Source organism: Leucopleurus acutus (genome assembly GCF_964270905.1).
Source record: "Leucopleurus acutus genome assembly, chromosome: 1".
In the NCBI taxonomy this organism is placed as follows: Eukaryota; Metazoa; Chordata; class Mammalia; order Artiodactyla; family Delphinidae; genus Leucopleurus; species Leucopleurus acutus.
The window spans coordinates 77,370,408-77,386,962 of NC_139142.1; the positions used below are offsets into that span (position 1 = coordinate 77,370,408).

The 16,555-nt window shown below is 41.2% G+C and overlaps 1 protein-coding gene across 3 annotated transcripts in view; it reads left to right on the forward strand.

Moving 5' to 3' along the window:
* The window catches only part of FMN1 (formin 1), a gene marked incomplete at both ends in the record, with an annotated part of 398,825 nt that overhangs the window by 149,047 nt on the left and 233,223 nt on the right, over nt 1-16,555 (forward strand). For all 3 annotated transcript variants that reach the window (XM_082842082.1, XM_082842083.1, XM_082842084.1), the window contains one exon: nt 3,265-3,326. In XM_082842082.1, the coding sequence (XP_082698208.1) occupies nt 3,265-3,326 (62 nt within the window). The remainder of the gene's footprint in view (nt 1-3,264; nt 3,327-16,555) is intronic.

Here is a 16,555-nt window from a genome sequence, read left to right on the forward strand (position 1 = left end):
ACCACACCACCTTAATTAGGTTGTGATATGGAAAGGTAATTCTTGTTAGATGGTAAGGCAAGTTGTCTTACTTTGATATTTACTTGGAGTTTCTTGGCCCTTACTGGCTTTTTGCACGTTTGTGCTTCAATAAGCGTTTTAGAATGAGCTCCTTAAGTTTGAACAAAGCAAAAACCCTTAGAAATGTTGAATGGGATTGCATTGAATCTGTAGATCAATTTGGAAAAATAAACATCTTTACAATATTGAGTCTTATTGAAAACATGGCTTGCTCACTTTCTGTGTCTTTCTCGCTAATATTTCAATATAGTGTTTCTATTTTCTCATATGAAATCTTACATATCTTTGGGAAGGTTCTTAGTACTTTATGCTCTTAGAGGTACTGTGCCAAGTGTTCTTTGTTAAACTGTTGCTAATATCAGGATTGTTGTATACTGATTTAATATCCAGCAACTCTACTAAACTCACATATTAATTCTAACATTTTATCTGCAGAATCTTTTGGAATTTTCTAAATACACAACCATAGTGAATAATGGCTTTATTTTTTCCTTTATTATATATAAAAAGATGTGCGTATGCACATGTGTTTCTTTTTTTTTTCTTGTCCTACTGCATCTGCTAGTGCCCTTAGGAATACAATGAATAGAAGTGATAGTAACAGGTATTCTTGTGTTATGCTGAATCTCTTAGGGAAAACATTGAAAAGTTAAATACTTGTAATATTTAAAAATTAACATACTATAGAGTTAACTTTTTTCTTTTTGGTATGAGAATTCTGATTCTGAGTTTTAACCCGATGTATAGATTCATGTAACCACCACCATAATCAGGACGGAGAATAGTTACATCACCTTCAGAATTCCTTTGTATGCTGCCCCTTTGTAGTCAAACCTTCCCCCCATCTCTAACTTCTGGCCACCGCTTTTCTGATCTGTTCTTCATCCCTATGGTTTTGCCTTTTCCAGAATGCTATATAAATGAAATTAAACAATAGGTAACCTTCTGAGACTGACTTCCTTCACTCTGCATAATGCCTTTGATATTCGTCTTTGTTGATGCATCAGTAGTTCATTCCTTATTATTGCTGAGGAGTGTTGCATTCTATGGATATACCACAGTTTATTTATACGTTCACCCATTGAATCATGTGTGATTTTAGCTCTGCAACTTATTCAGCTTCCTTGGATAAGCTGCTTCTCTATGCACCAGTTTATTCATCTGTAATGGGGTTAATGTACCTACATCATAGGGTTATTGTGGGGACAAAATGAGTTAATACATATGAAATACTTAGATAAGGCCTGATATATAGTAAGTGCTCAGTAAATGCAATCCATCATTATTGTCCCCAATATCGGTAAAGATTTTGAGGTAGAAAACTTGACAAGTTCAAGGAATAGCAAGAAAGCCAATGTGCCTGGCATGTAGTGAGAGGGGAAGGTGGCATGTAGAAGGTATGCAGGTGTAAGGTCATGAAAGGCCTTATGGACTGCCGCAGGGAGTTTTTTGTTTTTTGTTTTTTTGCGATACACGGGCCTCTCCCTGTTGTGGCCTCTCCCGTTGCGGAGCACAGGCTCCGGACGCGCAGGCTCAGCGGCCATGGCTCACGGGCCCAGCCGCTCCGCGGCATGTGGGATCTTCCCGGACCGGGGCACGAACCCGTGTCCCCTGCATCGGCAGGCGTCAATCACTGCGCCACCAGGGAAGCCCTGCAGGGAGTTTTGATTTTACTCCAAGTGGAAAGCCAGGAATGAGACATGATCCAATTCATGCCTTTAATAGATCGCTCAGGCTTCGGCGAGGAGATGAGTTAATGGTGGTGGTGGGAATGAAAGCCTATTACCGCGGTGGTCCAGGGAGAAGATGGTGGTGGTTTGGACCATAGTGGTGGTTGTGGGGTTGGTGAGAAGTGCTTTGATTGAAGGTAGGGTTTGGATGTAGAACCCACAGAACTTGCTGAGGGATCGTAGTTCAGTGGAACACATTTCCCATCAGAGTCGTGGTGTGGTTAGTCACAGTTATCAACAGCAACATTCCTCTCTCTCACAGCTTTCCCAGAGATTTTCCTCATCCACTTTTTAAAAAAAAATTGTATTGGAATATAGTTGATTTACAGTGTTGTGTTTCTGCTGTACAGCAAACTGAATCAGTTATACATATATCCACTCTTTTTTAGATTCTTTTCCCATATGGGCCATTACAGAGTATTGAGACAAGTTCTCTGTGCTATACAGTGGGTTCTTATTCGTTATCTATTTTATATATAGTGTGCGTGTCAACGGCTTTTGAATTGAAACCTAAACTTCCATGCCTCAATTTCTGGAATCCATCTGAAGAAATAGCATGCCTTTTCATACATTTTTAAATGACATCTAAATGACTTCTTTCTTACTCATAATCACAGCCCCAAACACATTTGCGTTTAAAAAAAAATAAAGCGACTTATGCCACAGCAATTTTTTCTTCTAGCGTTTTGCTCTGTGGTTCTCTGCAGCCTGTAGAGTGCTGTGACTGACCCCACATTCTTAGTTGTCCTGCTGGAAATAAAGTCGTCCCGGGTGCTTCATGTTTGCCAGCGGGATGGTAGTTTGAGTGGTTGGCAGGAGTTCCTGTGTACACTTAGGACTTATTGTTGGAATAAACATTATTAGACTCAGACGAAAATTGGACCAGAAATTTATTTTTGTCCTCCTTTCAACCTCAACTCACCCTAGAGTCTCTCATCCACGTGACAAATGGTCTTGACTTTCTGAAGTGATCTAAAGATTAAAATCAGCCCTGGCTGCTTGCTTATTCAAATGGAGATTTCTTTTTTTTGGGGGGGGGAAACAGTTAAAAATAGAGTTCTGTGATCTCACGTAGAGACGTTTTCTTTTATTTCCTGTGTGTCTGCTCTTAACATGACTGTATTTGTTCTTTGTGGGGCTTTCACTCCTCAAAGACAAACACCGGACCCGGTCTTTATCTGGAACACTTATTATACCTTTTTTTTCTTTTTTTTTTTTAACCCTATCCGATCTGCTTAATTTGGGACGTCTCATAATTCAGGATTTGCTAAATCGGAGTAAATCTCCCTTCTCTTCTGAGCTTCTTTTTCTGGTTGGCCCCCGTTTTCATCATCTCTTATCAGGTTAATGTCCAACTGTGGTATTTATTTACTCAGTTGACCTGTAGGAGGGCCTCTGGAATCTTGGAAATATTCACTTGAATTTTGTGCCTAATTTTGTGCTTCTTTGTAATTGGTTTCTCTTGTGATTACAGAATACCAAGCTGCTATTCTACACCTGAAGAGGGAGCACAAAGAAGAAATTGAAAACCTGCAGGTATATCTCTTTGATTCTCCTGAACTGGTTATCTGAGACTGATACTTGGTTTTCTCATGTGCTGAAGTAAAGACTCTGCTTTTGTTGACATATTTACCTAGACAGCATCTGCACCTTGCACCTGCCACCGGGCCTTGAGTTTATCCTGGGGATGAAAGCCTTGAACTCCATTTTTAATAGAATTCAATTCCTATTTTTTTTTAAAAAAAAAATACCACAAATGCATTTGGGAAAAGGATTTGATTGGAGACAATGATGGTTTTATTTGGAAAGCAGGCAAGAAGATAAGAGTATTTAGGCTTTTACTGTTTAGAAGAAGGCTTTGAAAAATTGTTTCCTGCGCACAGTGCGAATTATTTTGTTGGGCATCCTCCCAGCCATGTGTTCGTATCTGTCTGTCGCTTAGCATATGTCTGCAATGTGATGTCAAGCAGATTAAAGCACTGAAGGAAGTGGCCCTAGTAGGAGGAAGAGTTGTGCTGGGCCAGCCATTCCGTATCCCCAGGGAGTGCTTGGAAGTTGCTGACTTGATCTCCTTTGTGAAGCCCAGAAAGTCTGAGGCATCATTTCCTTTGTCCCCACTCATTATCATTCCCTACGTTTGGTATTTGCTTGCTGTGCCTGTAACAGGAAGTTTCAGAGTCTCAATTTCACATAACTCAATATTGAATCAGGCACTGATTCTAGTTTACTGATGGCTGGGCTTGACCCCATATCTCAGGAGAGAATATTAGCGAAATTCAAATCAAACTTGGTAGCATGTATAGTGCCTAACTCATTACATGCTAAGTCAGTGAGTGTGTGGATCAAATATTCTTCTTTCCATTAAGTGATAATATCCTTTTTAAAATAACTGTGATGGTGTACTGGACTGTATATGAAGTCACTGCAGGTAGCAAAAAGATCATTAAATAAGTCATATGGGGTATGAATACAGGCCACCCCTCTCCAGCTTGGTTTAAGTAGTTTGGAGGAGAGAATGAGTCCATTTCGCAAAGAAACAAAAAAGTGGAAAAGTACCTCTGACTCCTAGGGGACAAAGAGAGGGGGAGGCCCTTATCTCCTTTGTTGCCAAAGGTTCTACAGAGACCTTTTTTCCTTTGTTCTGGTGTGCAAAAGATTCTCAGCTGTCTCAGAGAAGCTGAAGGTAGGGATTAATTTAAGAGGCAGATTGCTAAAGAGGGTGGTACAGAAGTGATTCTGTGAGAAGTTTTTTTAACAGCTCAGCTATAAGAGTTAACAGTACCTTCCTCAAGTTGTAGACCAGCCCTGGGAGGACTTTGACAGCTAAATAATATTCACAGGAACCACAGGTACTTACAATCTCCAGGTTCTTCCTTTGTGCTGGGCATTTTTCTAGGCACGTTCTGTGCATTATTTCATGTCTTTTCATCTCCACAAAAGTCCCATGATCTCACATCTCAAACTAGGAGAAGGCTGGAGAAGGGGAAGAGAAGAGTAAATGGATGGGGAAAAGGTATATTGGGATCATGATCTCCACTTAAAATAAAGGTTAGACCAAGATATGATTGACAGTAGTAAACGTCAAAAAATGTTCCTAATTATACCTTCAGTTTTAAGTATCTCTGAAATAACTATGTTCTTGTAGTGCTGTTAGTAAACTAAAAAAAAAAAAAAAGTCCCATATTGATGATTTATACCAACTTGCTGAAACCCTGTGGCAATGGCACGCTATTGCCATCAGCATACAGATGGGGCAGTGTACCCCATGTGTACGCTGAACTGTAGTCGGGAACTAGTCCAGCAGTCTGACAGCTCTCGATAGGAAACTGGCAACTCTTATTCCTCATCTGACCTAGAGAAGTGTCTTGTTGGCAAACAGAGAATTTTAAAGATTCAATTAGGAATAGTTTCAAATATGGAGAGATTTCTAGTAAGGGGCAGACGTTACTTCGACGAGGACACGTGTTCTCTAGTTTGCCACTGTCCCCACTGTGGGCTGTTTTCCCTGCCTGGCTCCTGTATGCTGTCATGAACCCCTGTTCTCTGGGAGATGTAGAAAATAACTAAGTGGGTAGCAACACCAACCAGTCAGAACAGACACAAATTTGTAAAACAACAACCCAGCCTGGCTGTACTCTTGGGGTACTCGCTGAATAATACCATCTCCACCTGTTTTATTCCACAAAGTAACAAAGTCACATCTCCTGTCACAGAACTGGTTAAAGACAATTGGTGAGCAGCTGTTTCCTTACTCATTTCTTTATATGGATTTCCACTTGCAGCCTTCATTGCCTGTTAGATTTTCTTTCTCCACTTAACAGGTCACGGAGGAGTCAGACGTGTTTCAGGACTTCTTCAAAATGCCTTTCTAGAATAAGAAAGATTCCATGCTTAAAGGATACAAGAAAAGTGATCCATTCTATCGCCATATACAAGATTTGATATGTATGACATTTAGTTTTTTGAGACTGTTTTCATAGACTTTAAAGAAACAGCATGGTTCAACAGAGAACCTAAACTCAGTTTGCTATTCTGTTTTAGACGATAGATTTGTAGGGAAGTCATTTAATTGTTCAATTCCGCCACCTGGAAAATGGAATCCGTATCACTTGAAGTGATTTGATTGGAAGTTGAAACTTTCAGCCCAGAGTCCCAAGGCTTGTAAGTGGGGAGTCTGGAGTTGTAGTCTCATGCATGCTCTGTAGCCCACATTTGTGGAAGGCTGTGCTCTAGAAAGGGCTTGGTCCCGAGACCAGCTTTTCAAAACGTGTAGCACCTTAGATACATAGTCTCCCTGTAGTTCAAAAGCAAAAAATTATTGATGACTTGAATGAATCCATTTCCAAAGTCCATCAATTTATATATACCTTCAACTCAAAGCACTTGGCTGACTTTTCTACTGAAAGCTCCAGCAGGAGAGTGGTGGCAGGTCAGACATTTTCCATGGCTTGACTATTTCATGTCATTTACGACTATAACCAGCAAAATTCTTAAATTTTGCCCAATATGCCCTTTATTTAGCAACCTCTGCCTTAGAGAGTATATGACCACTTCATAATATTCAGTATCCTCTAGTTCAGTTTTCAGTTTTGAGTAATTCTGTGTTACTGATTTTATTTTTGAAAAAGTGGCACCTTACATTTACAGATACTGATTTGAGAAATTTTTGCTTGTGGGAGCCATTGCATAACAGGTTCATGGCCATTGGGTAGAAACATAGTTCACACCTGCCCTTTTAAGGCATGTGATCAAACTAATTCTACCACGGTATAAATGAAGAGTTTTTCCTTCAGGATTGTCTAGGAGCAAGGTTTGACAGTCACCATCACAGCTCTTGTGGAAAATCTTTCTTTACATAGTTGGTCTTTGTCTTATCGTAGTCAGAGAACCAGGTGTGATACTATTTTATGCGTGACGAGAGTATGAAAGAACTCAGGTTTTCGAGTCAGGATTCAGTTCAACTCCTTGCACGATGACTTTAGGAAATTAATCAACGTCTCTGGGACTTCTCTCAGTTTCAGCATTTGTGCAATAATAATCATATTGATGCACAAATAACAAATGTTGGCAAGGATGCGGAGAAGATGGAACCCTCCTACACTGTTGGTGGGAATATAAATTGGTGCAGCCACTGTGGAAAACAGTATGGAGGTTTCTCAAAAAACTAAAAACAGAACTGCCATATGACCCAGCAGTTCCACTCCTGGGTGTATATCTGAAAAAAACAAAAACACTAATTCAAAAAGACATGCACCCCGCTGTACATAGCAGCATTGTTTACAATTACCAAGGTATGGAAGCAACCTAACTGTCCATCAACAGATGAATGGATAAAGATGATGTGATATATATATACACACAACACACACACGCATATATACATACAGTGGAATACTACTCAGCCATAGAAAAGAATGAAATTTGGCCATTTGCAACAACATGGATGGACTTAGAGGGTGTTATGCTAAGTGAAATAAGTCAGAGAAAGACAATTACTGTATGATATCATTAATATGTGGAATCTAAAAAAATAAGACAAGCTAGTGAATCTAACAAAATAGACTCACAGATATAGTAACTAGTGGTTACTAGTGGAGAAAGGGAAGTGGGGAGGGGCAAGATAGGGGTAAGGGATTAAGAGGTACACACTATTATGTATAAAATAAATAAGCTAGTGGGAAGCAGCCACATAACACAGGGAGATCAGCTCAGTGCTTTGTGACCACCTAGAGGGATGGGATAGGGAGGGTGGGAGGGAGACTCAAGAGGGAGGAGATATGGGGATATGTGCATATGTGTAGCTGATTCACTTTGTTATAAAGCAGGAATTAACACACCATTGTAAAGCAATTATACTCCAGTAAAGATGTTTAGAAAAAACACAACAGATGCTCACTACACTGTAGAATGTAGTACTGATATTTAAGATGATAGACTAAACATTACTGAGTAAAAAAAATTAAGTTGCCTATTAGTGATATGATTCCTATCATAAAAATTGTGTGTGTGTGCCTGTGTGGGCTCATAAATAGTGATTTGAAAATTTTATTTCCCATAATGTTTACAGTGGTTGCCAGGTTAGGATTTTTTTCTTTGTTAATTAGGCAGTTCTGAATTCCTTGAATTTTCAACATGCATATGTACTAGTTTTATGATTTAAAAAACTCAATAAAGCAATATAATCTTTATAAATAATTCAATTTTATATACTAAAATATAAATAAATAAGCTACAAGGGTATATAGTACAGCACGGGGAATATAACCAATATTTTACAATAACTGTAAATGGAGTATAACCTTTACAAATTGTGAATCACTGTGTTGTACATCTGTAACTTGTAAAATATTATATATCAACTATAGCTCAATTAAAAAAATAATTTAAAAAATTATGATAATTTGATGATGCCTGCCTTCTAGGATTGTTCAATATGACGTATACCCGGTGACCAACACATGCTCAGTAAATACTATTTCTCATTCCTTTTGCCCTGCACAGGTCTCCTTATAATTAGGCAGCTTGAGTTTAGAGTGGTCCTCAGGCTCGTTTGGTTGAGGACTTCCCTGGGACTTTGACTTATTCTTTGAGGGTGACTTTTCCATGATCTTCCAGCTGTTCTTCAGCATCTGTGCTCTATCTATATCAGGGGGTCTAAACCGGGCTTTCCCAAAGCTCATTCTACTGCACGGTGAGCCTCTGAAATGCTCCTTGACAAAAGTATTTCATGGTCAAATAAATTTGAAAAGTATCTTGTTCCCCTGTTAGAGCTTTACCATGAATAGAGAAGAATGGAGGGAGGGAGGGAAGGAGGACTGTATAGCTTGTTTCTCACATAATTCTTTTTTTCCTCCAAGTAACTGATGTTTCTGAACTGCTCTATGTTGATTCGTATAATCTTAATGTACAAGGCACATTCTGAGTTCAAGTGAAATCCTTTGAGTGGTCTCATCACCTTTTCATGCTATCAAGGTCCTGCTTATTAATCTGATTGTAGGCACGTGGGGGGAGCAGTTTGCTTTCTGTCTTTGAAAGAACCCAGCAAAGTGCTTGGCACATAGATGATACATAGCTATTTCTTTGAAATATCTAACAACCTATGATTCAAAAACATTAGCACCTAGATGTAATCAGATCCTCACTGTGTGCCGACCTTTGTTCTATGCATCTGGTGTTTGTATCTTAAAGAGTAAATGTAGAAATATAAGCAAAGTAATAGATTTGTCCCCATTTTATACATGACAAAGCCTGAGGCTCCCAGAGACCATGAATTGTCAGAAGTCCTAGTGGAGGAACCTGAATTTGAATCCACCTAGATCTGTCTGACTTTGAAGCCGATGCTCTTTCTATTAATCAACGCAACATTAACGGAAAGAACGTTAGATCTAGAAACAGAAGGTCTGGAGTGAGGTCTTACTTTGGGGACGAAGAACAATGTGAACTTCGGGCAATTTTTTGGACTCAGTTTCCTAATTTATAAAATGAGGGACGGACCAGGCCATATACTAATAGTACCTTTGAATTTTTATTATTGGCCCAAGCATACTTGTTTAAAAATTTCAATTTGTCCACCACAGTGTCCTTTCAGCCTTAGGGTTATGTAACTCAGTCTCCAAAGCCCTGTTATTTACACCCCCTCCCCCGTTTTCCTTTTAGCTTCTTCCGGAGGTTCCCCTTTCTAACCCCGGGGCGGGGGGGCTCTTCTCAGCTCTGCTTGCTTCTGTGGGACACTGTTCGGGTGTTCAGTGACACTCTGCCCTCGAGCTCCCAGTGCTGATTAGGATGCCTGAGTCAGGGAGGGGATGCAGCTTCTCAGAATGGTAAATGCAGCTTCGATAGGAGGGCCGGTTCTTCTTTCTGACGGGAGAAAAGCATGAGGGACGGGTAGGACTTCTTTGACTCTTGACTTCTTCAATTTTGAAAGTCGAAAAAAAACAATGCGTGCCCCACATCTGGCTTTTGAGGAGCTTGGATAATTTAAGAATATTGTTTTTGACCAGCCCTTTCAGCAGTTTGGAAGTAAGTGCCGTGGAAATGACACATTGTTTTATCTGTTATTGACTAATGTTCTTTGGGTTGTGGGACAGAAGAAAAAGAACTAGCCAGCAGTCACATTTCCTTTACGGGAACCTTTTCTATTTACCCCATTCATCACAGGCACAGTCCTTCACTAAGGGGAAACTTGACTGGGCAATGGCCTCTGGCAGGCCCCTGCTCATTGTGCAACACCGGCACATTTCTAATCTGGTAACTCCTCCTGTGAAATGATCCAGGGATGGGCGCCAAACTAGAAATTAACTTGCATTCTACCTCGTGGTCCCCCAGAGAACCAAATGGTATGTTGGCCTCCACTAAGAGGAACTTGTAGACTTCCTTTTCTCTCTCCAACCCACCCCACTGGTCCATTTCTAATAGTAAACACACTGCTGTTGAAACAAAATTGAGTACAAACTCGAGCCGATACAGCTAAATTTATAAAGACACGCACATCCTGAGCCTTTCCCATCTGTTATGTTCTTTGTTATCAACACAACACATTTAAATGTATTAATTTATGGAGAATACTTTGAGGGAAGGGGAGTAATTTGTAGATTGATAAACAAAACTTTTGCAAATATGAAATATGATGATTTCCTTAAACCATTATGGTATTCCCCTAAGTGCCGATATTTCATTACCGAGATGCCAGGAAAGAAGACAAAGTGTTGGGAAATATTATTTTAATTTATTGTTTCACTGTGTATATACAGTACAATGTTAGGAGTTTAGTAGATTTGCTGGTTTGCTGGTGTTGAGATGCCTCTTGGGCCCCTGGCTACCTAGAAGCTTGCAGATATATTTGGAGTTGAACTTTGATGGAAAACACAAAGCAGTTAATTCCCTAGCTGACTTAGCCCAGGAGCCCTTTGTCTCAGCCTTCAAGATGCTGTCTTGCCCCATATAATTCCATTATTTTTTTCAAGCTGCATTTGCTGATAGAGGGAAACTGGTTGTAGAATGAAGAGTGTGTGCTTTACTTTCATTTGTATCATTGAGGCTGATGCCGGCTTTGTTGACCTCCTTCAGAGGCCATGGGCTCCAAACATCCTCACTGAGTCTTCTTTTTCTTTAATTGAAGTATAGTTGATTTACCATGTTGTGCCAATCTCTGCTGTACAGCAAAGTGACTCAGTTTTACACATACACACGCACACACACACACATTCTTTTTTTTAATATTCTTTTTCATTATGGTTTATCCCAGGAGATTGAATATAGTTCCCTGTGCTATACAGTAAGACCTTGTTGTTTATCCGTTCTAAATGTAATATTTAGTTTGCAACCCCAAATTCCCAGTCCATCCCTCTCCCACCCTCCTGCCCCTTGGCAAGCACAAGTCTGATCTCTGTGTCTGTGAGTTGAGTCTGTTTCTGTTTTGTAGATAGGTTCATATGTGCCGTATTTTAGATTCCACATATAAATAATATCAAGTGGTATTTGTCTTTTTCTGACTTACTTCACTTAGTGTGATAATTTCTAGTTGCATCCATGTTGTTTCAGATGGCATTATTTTGTTCTTTTTCGTGGCTGAGTAGTATTCCATCGTATATATGTACCACATCTTCTTTATCCATTCATCTGTTGATGGGCATTTAGGTTGTTTCCATGTTTTGACTGTTGTGAATAGTGCTGCTGTAAAAACCCCACCGAGTCTTAAACTCTGAACTTGAGTCACTCATGTGGGCCCAGATGGTTATTCTTTTTTCAGTAGTTTGTTTTGTTTTGTTTTTTTTTGCGGTACGCGGGCCTCTCACTGCTGTGGCCTCTCCCGTTGCGGAGCACAGGCTCCGGACGCGCAGGCTCAGCGGCCACGGCTCACGGGCCCAGCCGCTCCGCGGCACGTGGGATCTTCCCCGGGCCGGGGCACGAACCCGTGTCCCCTGCATCGGCAGGCGGACTCTCAACCACTGCGCCACCAGGGAAGCCCTTTCAATAGTTTTTGACTTTAGGGGACAGGCTGCTGTTGGGCCAGTGACTTTTTGAATGTTGGCCTTTGCTTTTTAAAAACTGTTTTAAAGTTGAAGCACAGTTGATTTACAATGTTGTGTTAGTTTCTGGTAGCGGCTTTTGCTTTTTTGACTCTTCATGAGAAACGAGGAAGTGAATGAAGTACGTTGAGCCTGTGGGGAGTGCTTCCTTCTCCCCACACTTGCCCTGCCTTGCTTCATAATGCTGTGTGTTTTGTACAGCCGTGTACCATTGGGTGAGTAATAGGTTTTTTTACCCATAAAGTAAGAGTATAGGACTAGGTAGTCTACATTTCCTTCTGAAGTTCAGTTATTTGTGGCCTGGGAAGAGTGGGCCCGTGTGTCCGCCTCAACTCATCCCGGAAGTCTTTGAGGTCCCCTGGTCCCACATTACCTGCAGCAGTGCTGGGCAATGAGTCATAATATGATGAATAGTTGCTGAGCAGTATGACTGGACGTTGCTAGAAATTTCGTCGTGACTCAGGGTGTTTCAGTAGAACGCTGTTTTAGAGGTAGCTTTAGGAGAGCCAAAGAGTTCTTAACTCTGTGGCGCCGTCAAACACAATCCAGAGGAGTGAGTTTGCTCATGTTAAGGTCATTTAAAAAGTCACCCCTGAATCAATTTAAATGAGCACGTGTACTCGTAATTTGCCGCAACTCTTCCCCACGTTCCCTGTTGTCTTGCTGATGTGGACTGCCAGGCCCTGTAGACATCCACGCTGGTGACCCCCGGTATAGAGCTTGGAGAGGCTAAGTAAGAAAGTCCTCATCCTCTTTCCTCCATGGTTTCATGCGTACCAAGCAAACATCCTTGGAGCTTTTAGACCTTTGTGGGCTTTTACATTCTCTTCTCTTCCTTTTTCCTTCCTTCCTTATTCGCTTTCTTTCTTCCTCCTGTCCTTCCCTGAAAGGGCTATTGATGGAATAGAGAGGGCAGCTGTGTTGGAAGGGTGAGCAAGAGATAGCTCTTCGTGCAAACACTTGGGTATGGTTGGTGTTCTACTACATTTTTTTTTTTTTTCTTTTTGCGGTACGCGGGCCTCTCACTGTCGTGGCCTCTCCCGTTGCGGAGCACAGGCTCCGGACGCGCAGGCTCAGCGGCCATGGCTCACGGGTCCAGCCGCTCCGGCGGCATGTGGGATCTTCCCGGACCGGGGCATGAACCCGTGTCCCCTGCATCGGCAGGCGGACTCTCAACCACTGCGCCACCAGGGAAGCCCTCTACTACATTTTTAGGAAGCAATAGGGAGAAGCTTTGTTTGATTTTCAGAGTTTAAATGCTGAGTACCCTTTGCTTTCTGACTTAATTGGAGATGGTTATGACCATAATTGTTGAATATGAAGTACAAACGGCCAGGCACTCTACTCGGTGCTTTATATACGTAATTTCGAAACAAGTGAGGCTCAGAAGTTAAGTGCTGTCCTGCGTTTTCATAGCTGGCTGGTGGAATGGCAAGATCTCCTAACCAGGTCTGTCTGGTTTCTAAATCTGCTCTGTTTTCACTGTCCACTTGTCAACTGATTTGACGTACTTTCTCTAGTATAATGGTTTTCTAACTTTTCATTTTCCCTCTTCCCCTCATCCTGTGGCAAAGACTTCTGCAGATCATCCCTTATTTTTATCCTGTACAAGCTCTTTCTATGGTAAAAAAACAAAAAAATGGAGACATTTATGTGATGTTTATAAAGAAAGAAAAAAGAGCAACAGAGACCTTATTTCGCTGGGTTCAGAAATGACGAGCTGTTCTTCCTACCTAAGTATAGAAGAAAAGAGCACCTAGAACTGCATTTCTCGTAGCTGGTCCTGAGCCCAGCTCGAGGAAGAGCCTCTAGTATTTGTCACCATAATCTTGATATTTGTCTATATTCATCTTAGAGATTTGAAACCTGAATCTCAGAGGAATCAATTTCTGAGACCATAAATTAAGTAAGAAAATACAGTGGCAAAACTTCTCTGCATCTTGCCAGCTACTCACTTCGTTGATTTCTGCAATTTGAATATAGCTCCTCAGCTGTTCTCAAACCTATCTTCCCCAGCAGAGCTCCAGCATTACTGACTCCTTAAGCAAATGGGTGATGTGCCTCTTCCCTGTGCTCTCACCTGTTTGTAGGATGTGCCCACATGTGATAAATGGGCACCTGTGCTGCTTCTAACAAGTCCAGCCTCCTGTGGGCTTTGGAATCTAGAGTGTGAATTTATGATGTCTTTGTGTGTGTGTGTGTGTGTGTGTGTGTGCGTGCGCACGCTTTGATCATTTCACCGCAGCTGCTTCTATTGAAGGAGTGATAATAGCTGATAATTTAGTGAGCACTTACAATGTTCCAGTCTTTTTGTATGAGGATTAAATGAGTTCTTACACCAACCCTGTGAAGCGGCGCTCAACCTCTACACTGAGCCTCTGGAAGTTCTTCCACCTTGAAGGTCCTTGCCTAGAGAGGATTTGTACCATGACCTTGGTTCTGGACTGACCCTTGCCTTTGATGTCTCCTTGGGTAGAATATCAGGCCTTAAGAACGATGGACCTTAGCAGCAGAATTTGCTGAAAAATAAACCCACATAATGAAGTCAACTAGCCATCCATTGGATGAAATGTTAACACAACTCTAGGCAGGACGGCTGAGTAGAAACACAGGTGTGGAATCTTCCTTGGGTTGAATCCTATCTCCATTACCAACTAGATGCGTGGTCTTAAATGATCTCAACCTTTCGGAGTTTCAGTTTCTCATCTGAAACTGTGGTCATGGTGACATTGTAACTTGGTTGATATGGTGCTGATTGCAGCTGTTGTGATAGCTAAGTGTGGGACCGGAGTGGCAGTGGTAGATGACGGAAAATAACTATTTGTTTGTTCTGAGGAGCAGCACGTTCAGTTCACTTTAAGCCAGTCGCTGTTGATGTGGATTCTTTGGCAGTAACGTTTACTCAATATAAACCATGCACCTGTATATATATAAAAAAATAAATTCTGTGATTAATGTTATACCTAATGTTCCAAAGAGCATTGCTTTTAATATTTTTGTGATATAAGTGTGATGCTCTCGTTTCCATTACTGCCTGTTAAAGGAAATATTGCTGCAGCTATGATTTTATGAAAGAAATATCTGAATATGTGAAAGCACCCCAAGAGTTAGGGCCCCCCAAATCTCTGCTATAAGGTATTGCGTTTCAAAATTGTTCTTGCTCTAAAGATAAACTCCTTAAAATACAATTATATATATATAAAACTCTTCTTTTTTTTTTTTTTGCTGTATGTGGGCCTCTCACTGTTGTGGCCTCTCCCGTTGCGGAGCACAGGCTCCAGATGTGCAGGCTCAGCGGTCATAGATCACGAGCCTAGACGCTCCGCGGCATGTGGGATCTTCCCGGACCGGGGCACGAACCCGTGTCCCCTGCATCGGCAGGTGGACTCTCAACAACTGTGCCACCAGGGAAGCCCCTATAACTCTGCTTTTTATAGTTTATCTTTTTTATAAAAATACTCATTGAGCACCTGTCAAATATGAAATGTGCGAGAGATAAAACGTCACTTAAGGGGACTTCCCTGGTGGCGCAGTGGTTAAGAATCCGCCTGCCAATGCAGGGGACACAGGTTCGAGCCCTGGTCCGGGAAGATCCCGCATGCCGCGGAGCAACTAAGCCCGTGCGCCGCAACTACTGAGCCTGCACTCTAGAGCCCGCGAGCCACAACTACTGAGCCCACGTGCCACAACTACTGAAGCCCGCTCGCCTAGAGCCCGTGCTCCACAAACAAGATAAGTCACTGCAATGAGAAGCCCATGCACCGCAACGAAGAGTAGCCCCCGCTCGCCGGAACTAGAGAAAGCCCATGTGCAGCAATGAAGACCCAACACAGCCATAAATAAATATATTAAAAAAAAAATCACTTAATAATAGCAGCTAACACTTATTGTATATTACCATATGCCAGATATTCTACTTAGCACATACCCTGGATTATTTTGTTTAATCCCCACATGGATTATGTTCTCAGAGGATTTACTGTTTAGTTAAAAGAACAGAATGTACAATAAAGGCTGAATAACAGGCAGCGTAAACTAAGTCCCTCATATTACCCAGAGGCTAATGAAGGGAAAGACTATGCAGTGTTAGCATTTTAAAATTATCTCCTTTCAATGGAATTTGCAAATTTCCGATCTTAGATCTCAGCTAAGAGAATTCTCAAGTCTCAGATGTTCTGATTGCCTTAAATGAGTGGCAATTTCTTTAATTATTTATGAGTGGCAATTATAAAGTGTGCATTCTTCTTACCACGTACCATAGAGTTAGTTTATAGAGTGATTTCCCTCCCCTGCCCACCCTGTTTCCTGAACCTGGTAACTTCACGTCTTGGACCTTGGTCAGTTGTGCTGTTAAACACTAAAACTTTGGGGGTTCCTGCAAAAAAAAAAAAAAGCTGCTGTAGGTGTCTCTGTAATACAGTTCTGCTTATTTTCTTTTAACACTCTGTGTGCAGTGACCCCCTACCTGTTGAAAATAGATACGATATGCATAATTTAAAGTATTAATTGAGAAAGGTATTGCATAGATAGGTGGATCTGTGTGATCGGTTATCTGTGTATTACAGTTATTTTGGAAGCCATCCCCCAGTCTCACCACTGGAGGTCACCTTAACTCTTTTTCTCTTCATAAAGCTCCAAGCGTTCTGTTGATGATTAAAGGAGCTTTCCAGTTTAGAGCTTTGCCTTAAACACATGAAAAAGAAAATCGCTCTTAGTTTTTTGCACAGAACAGCATAC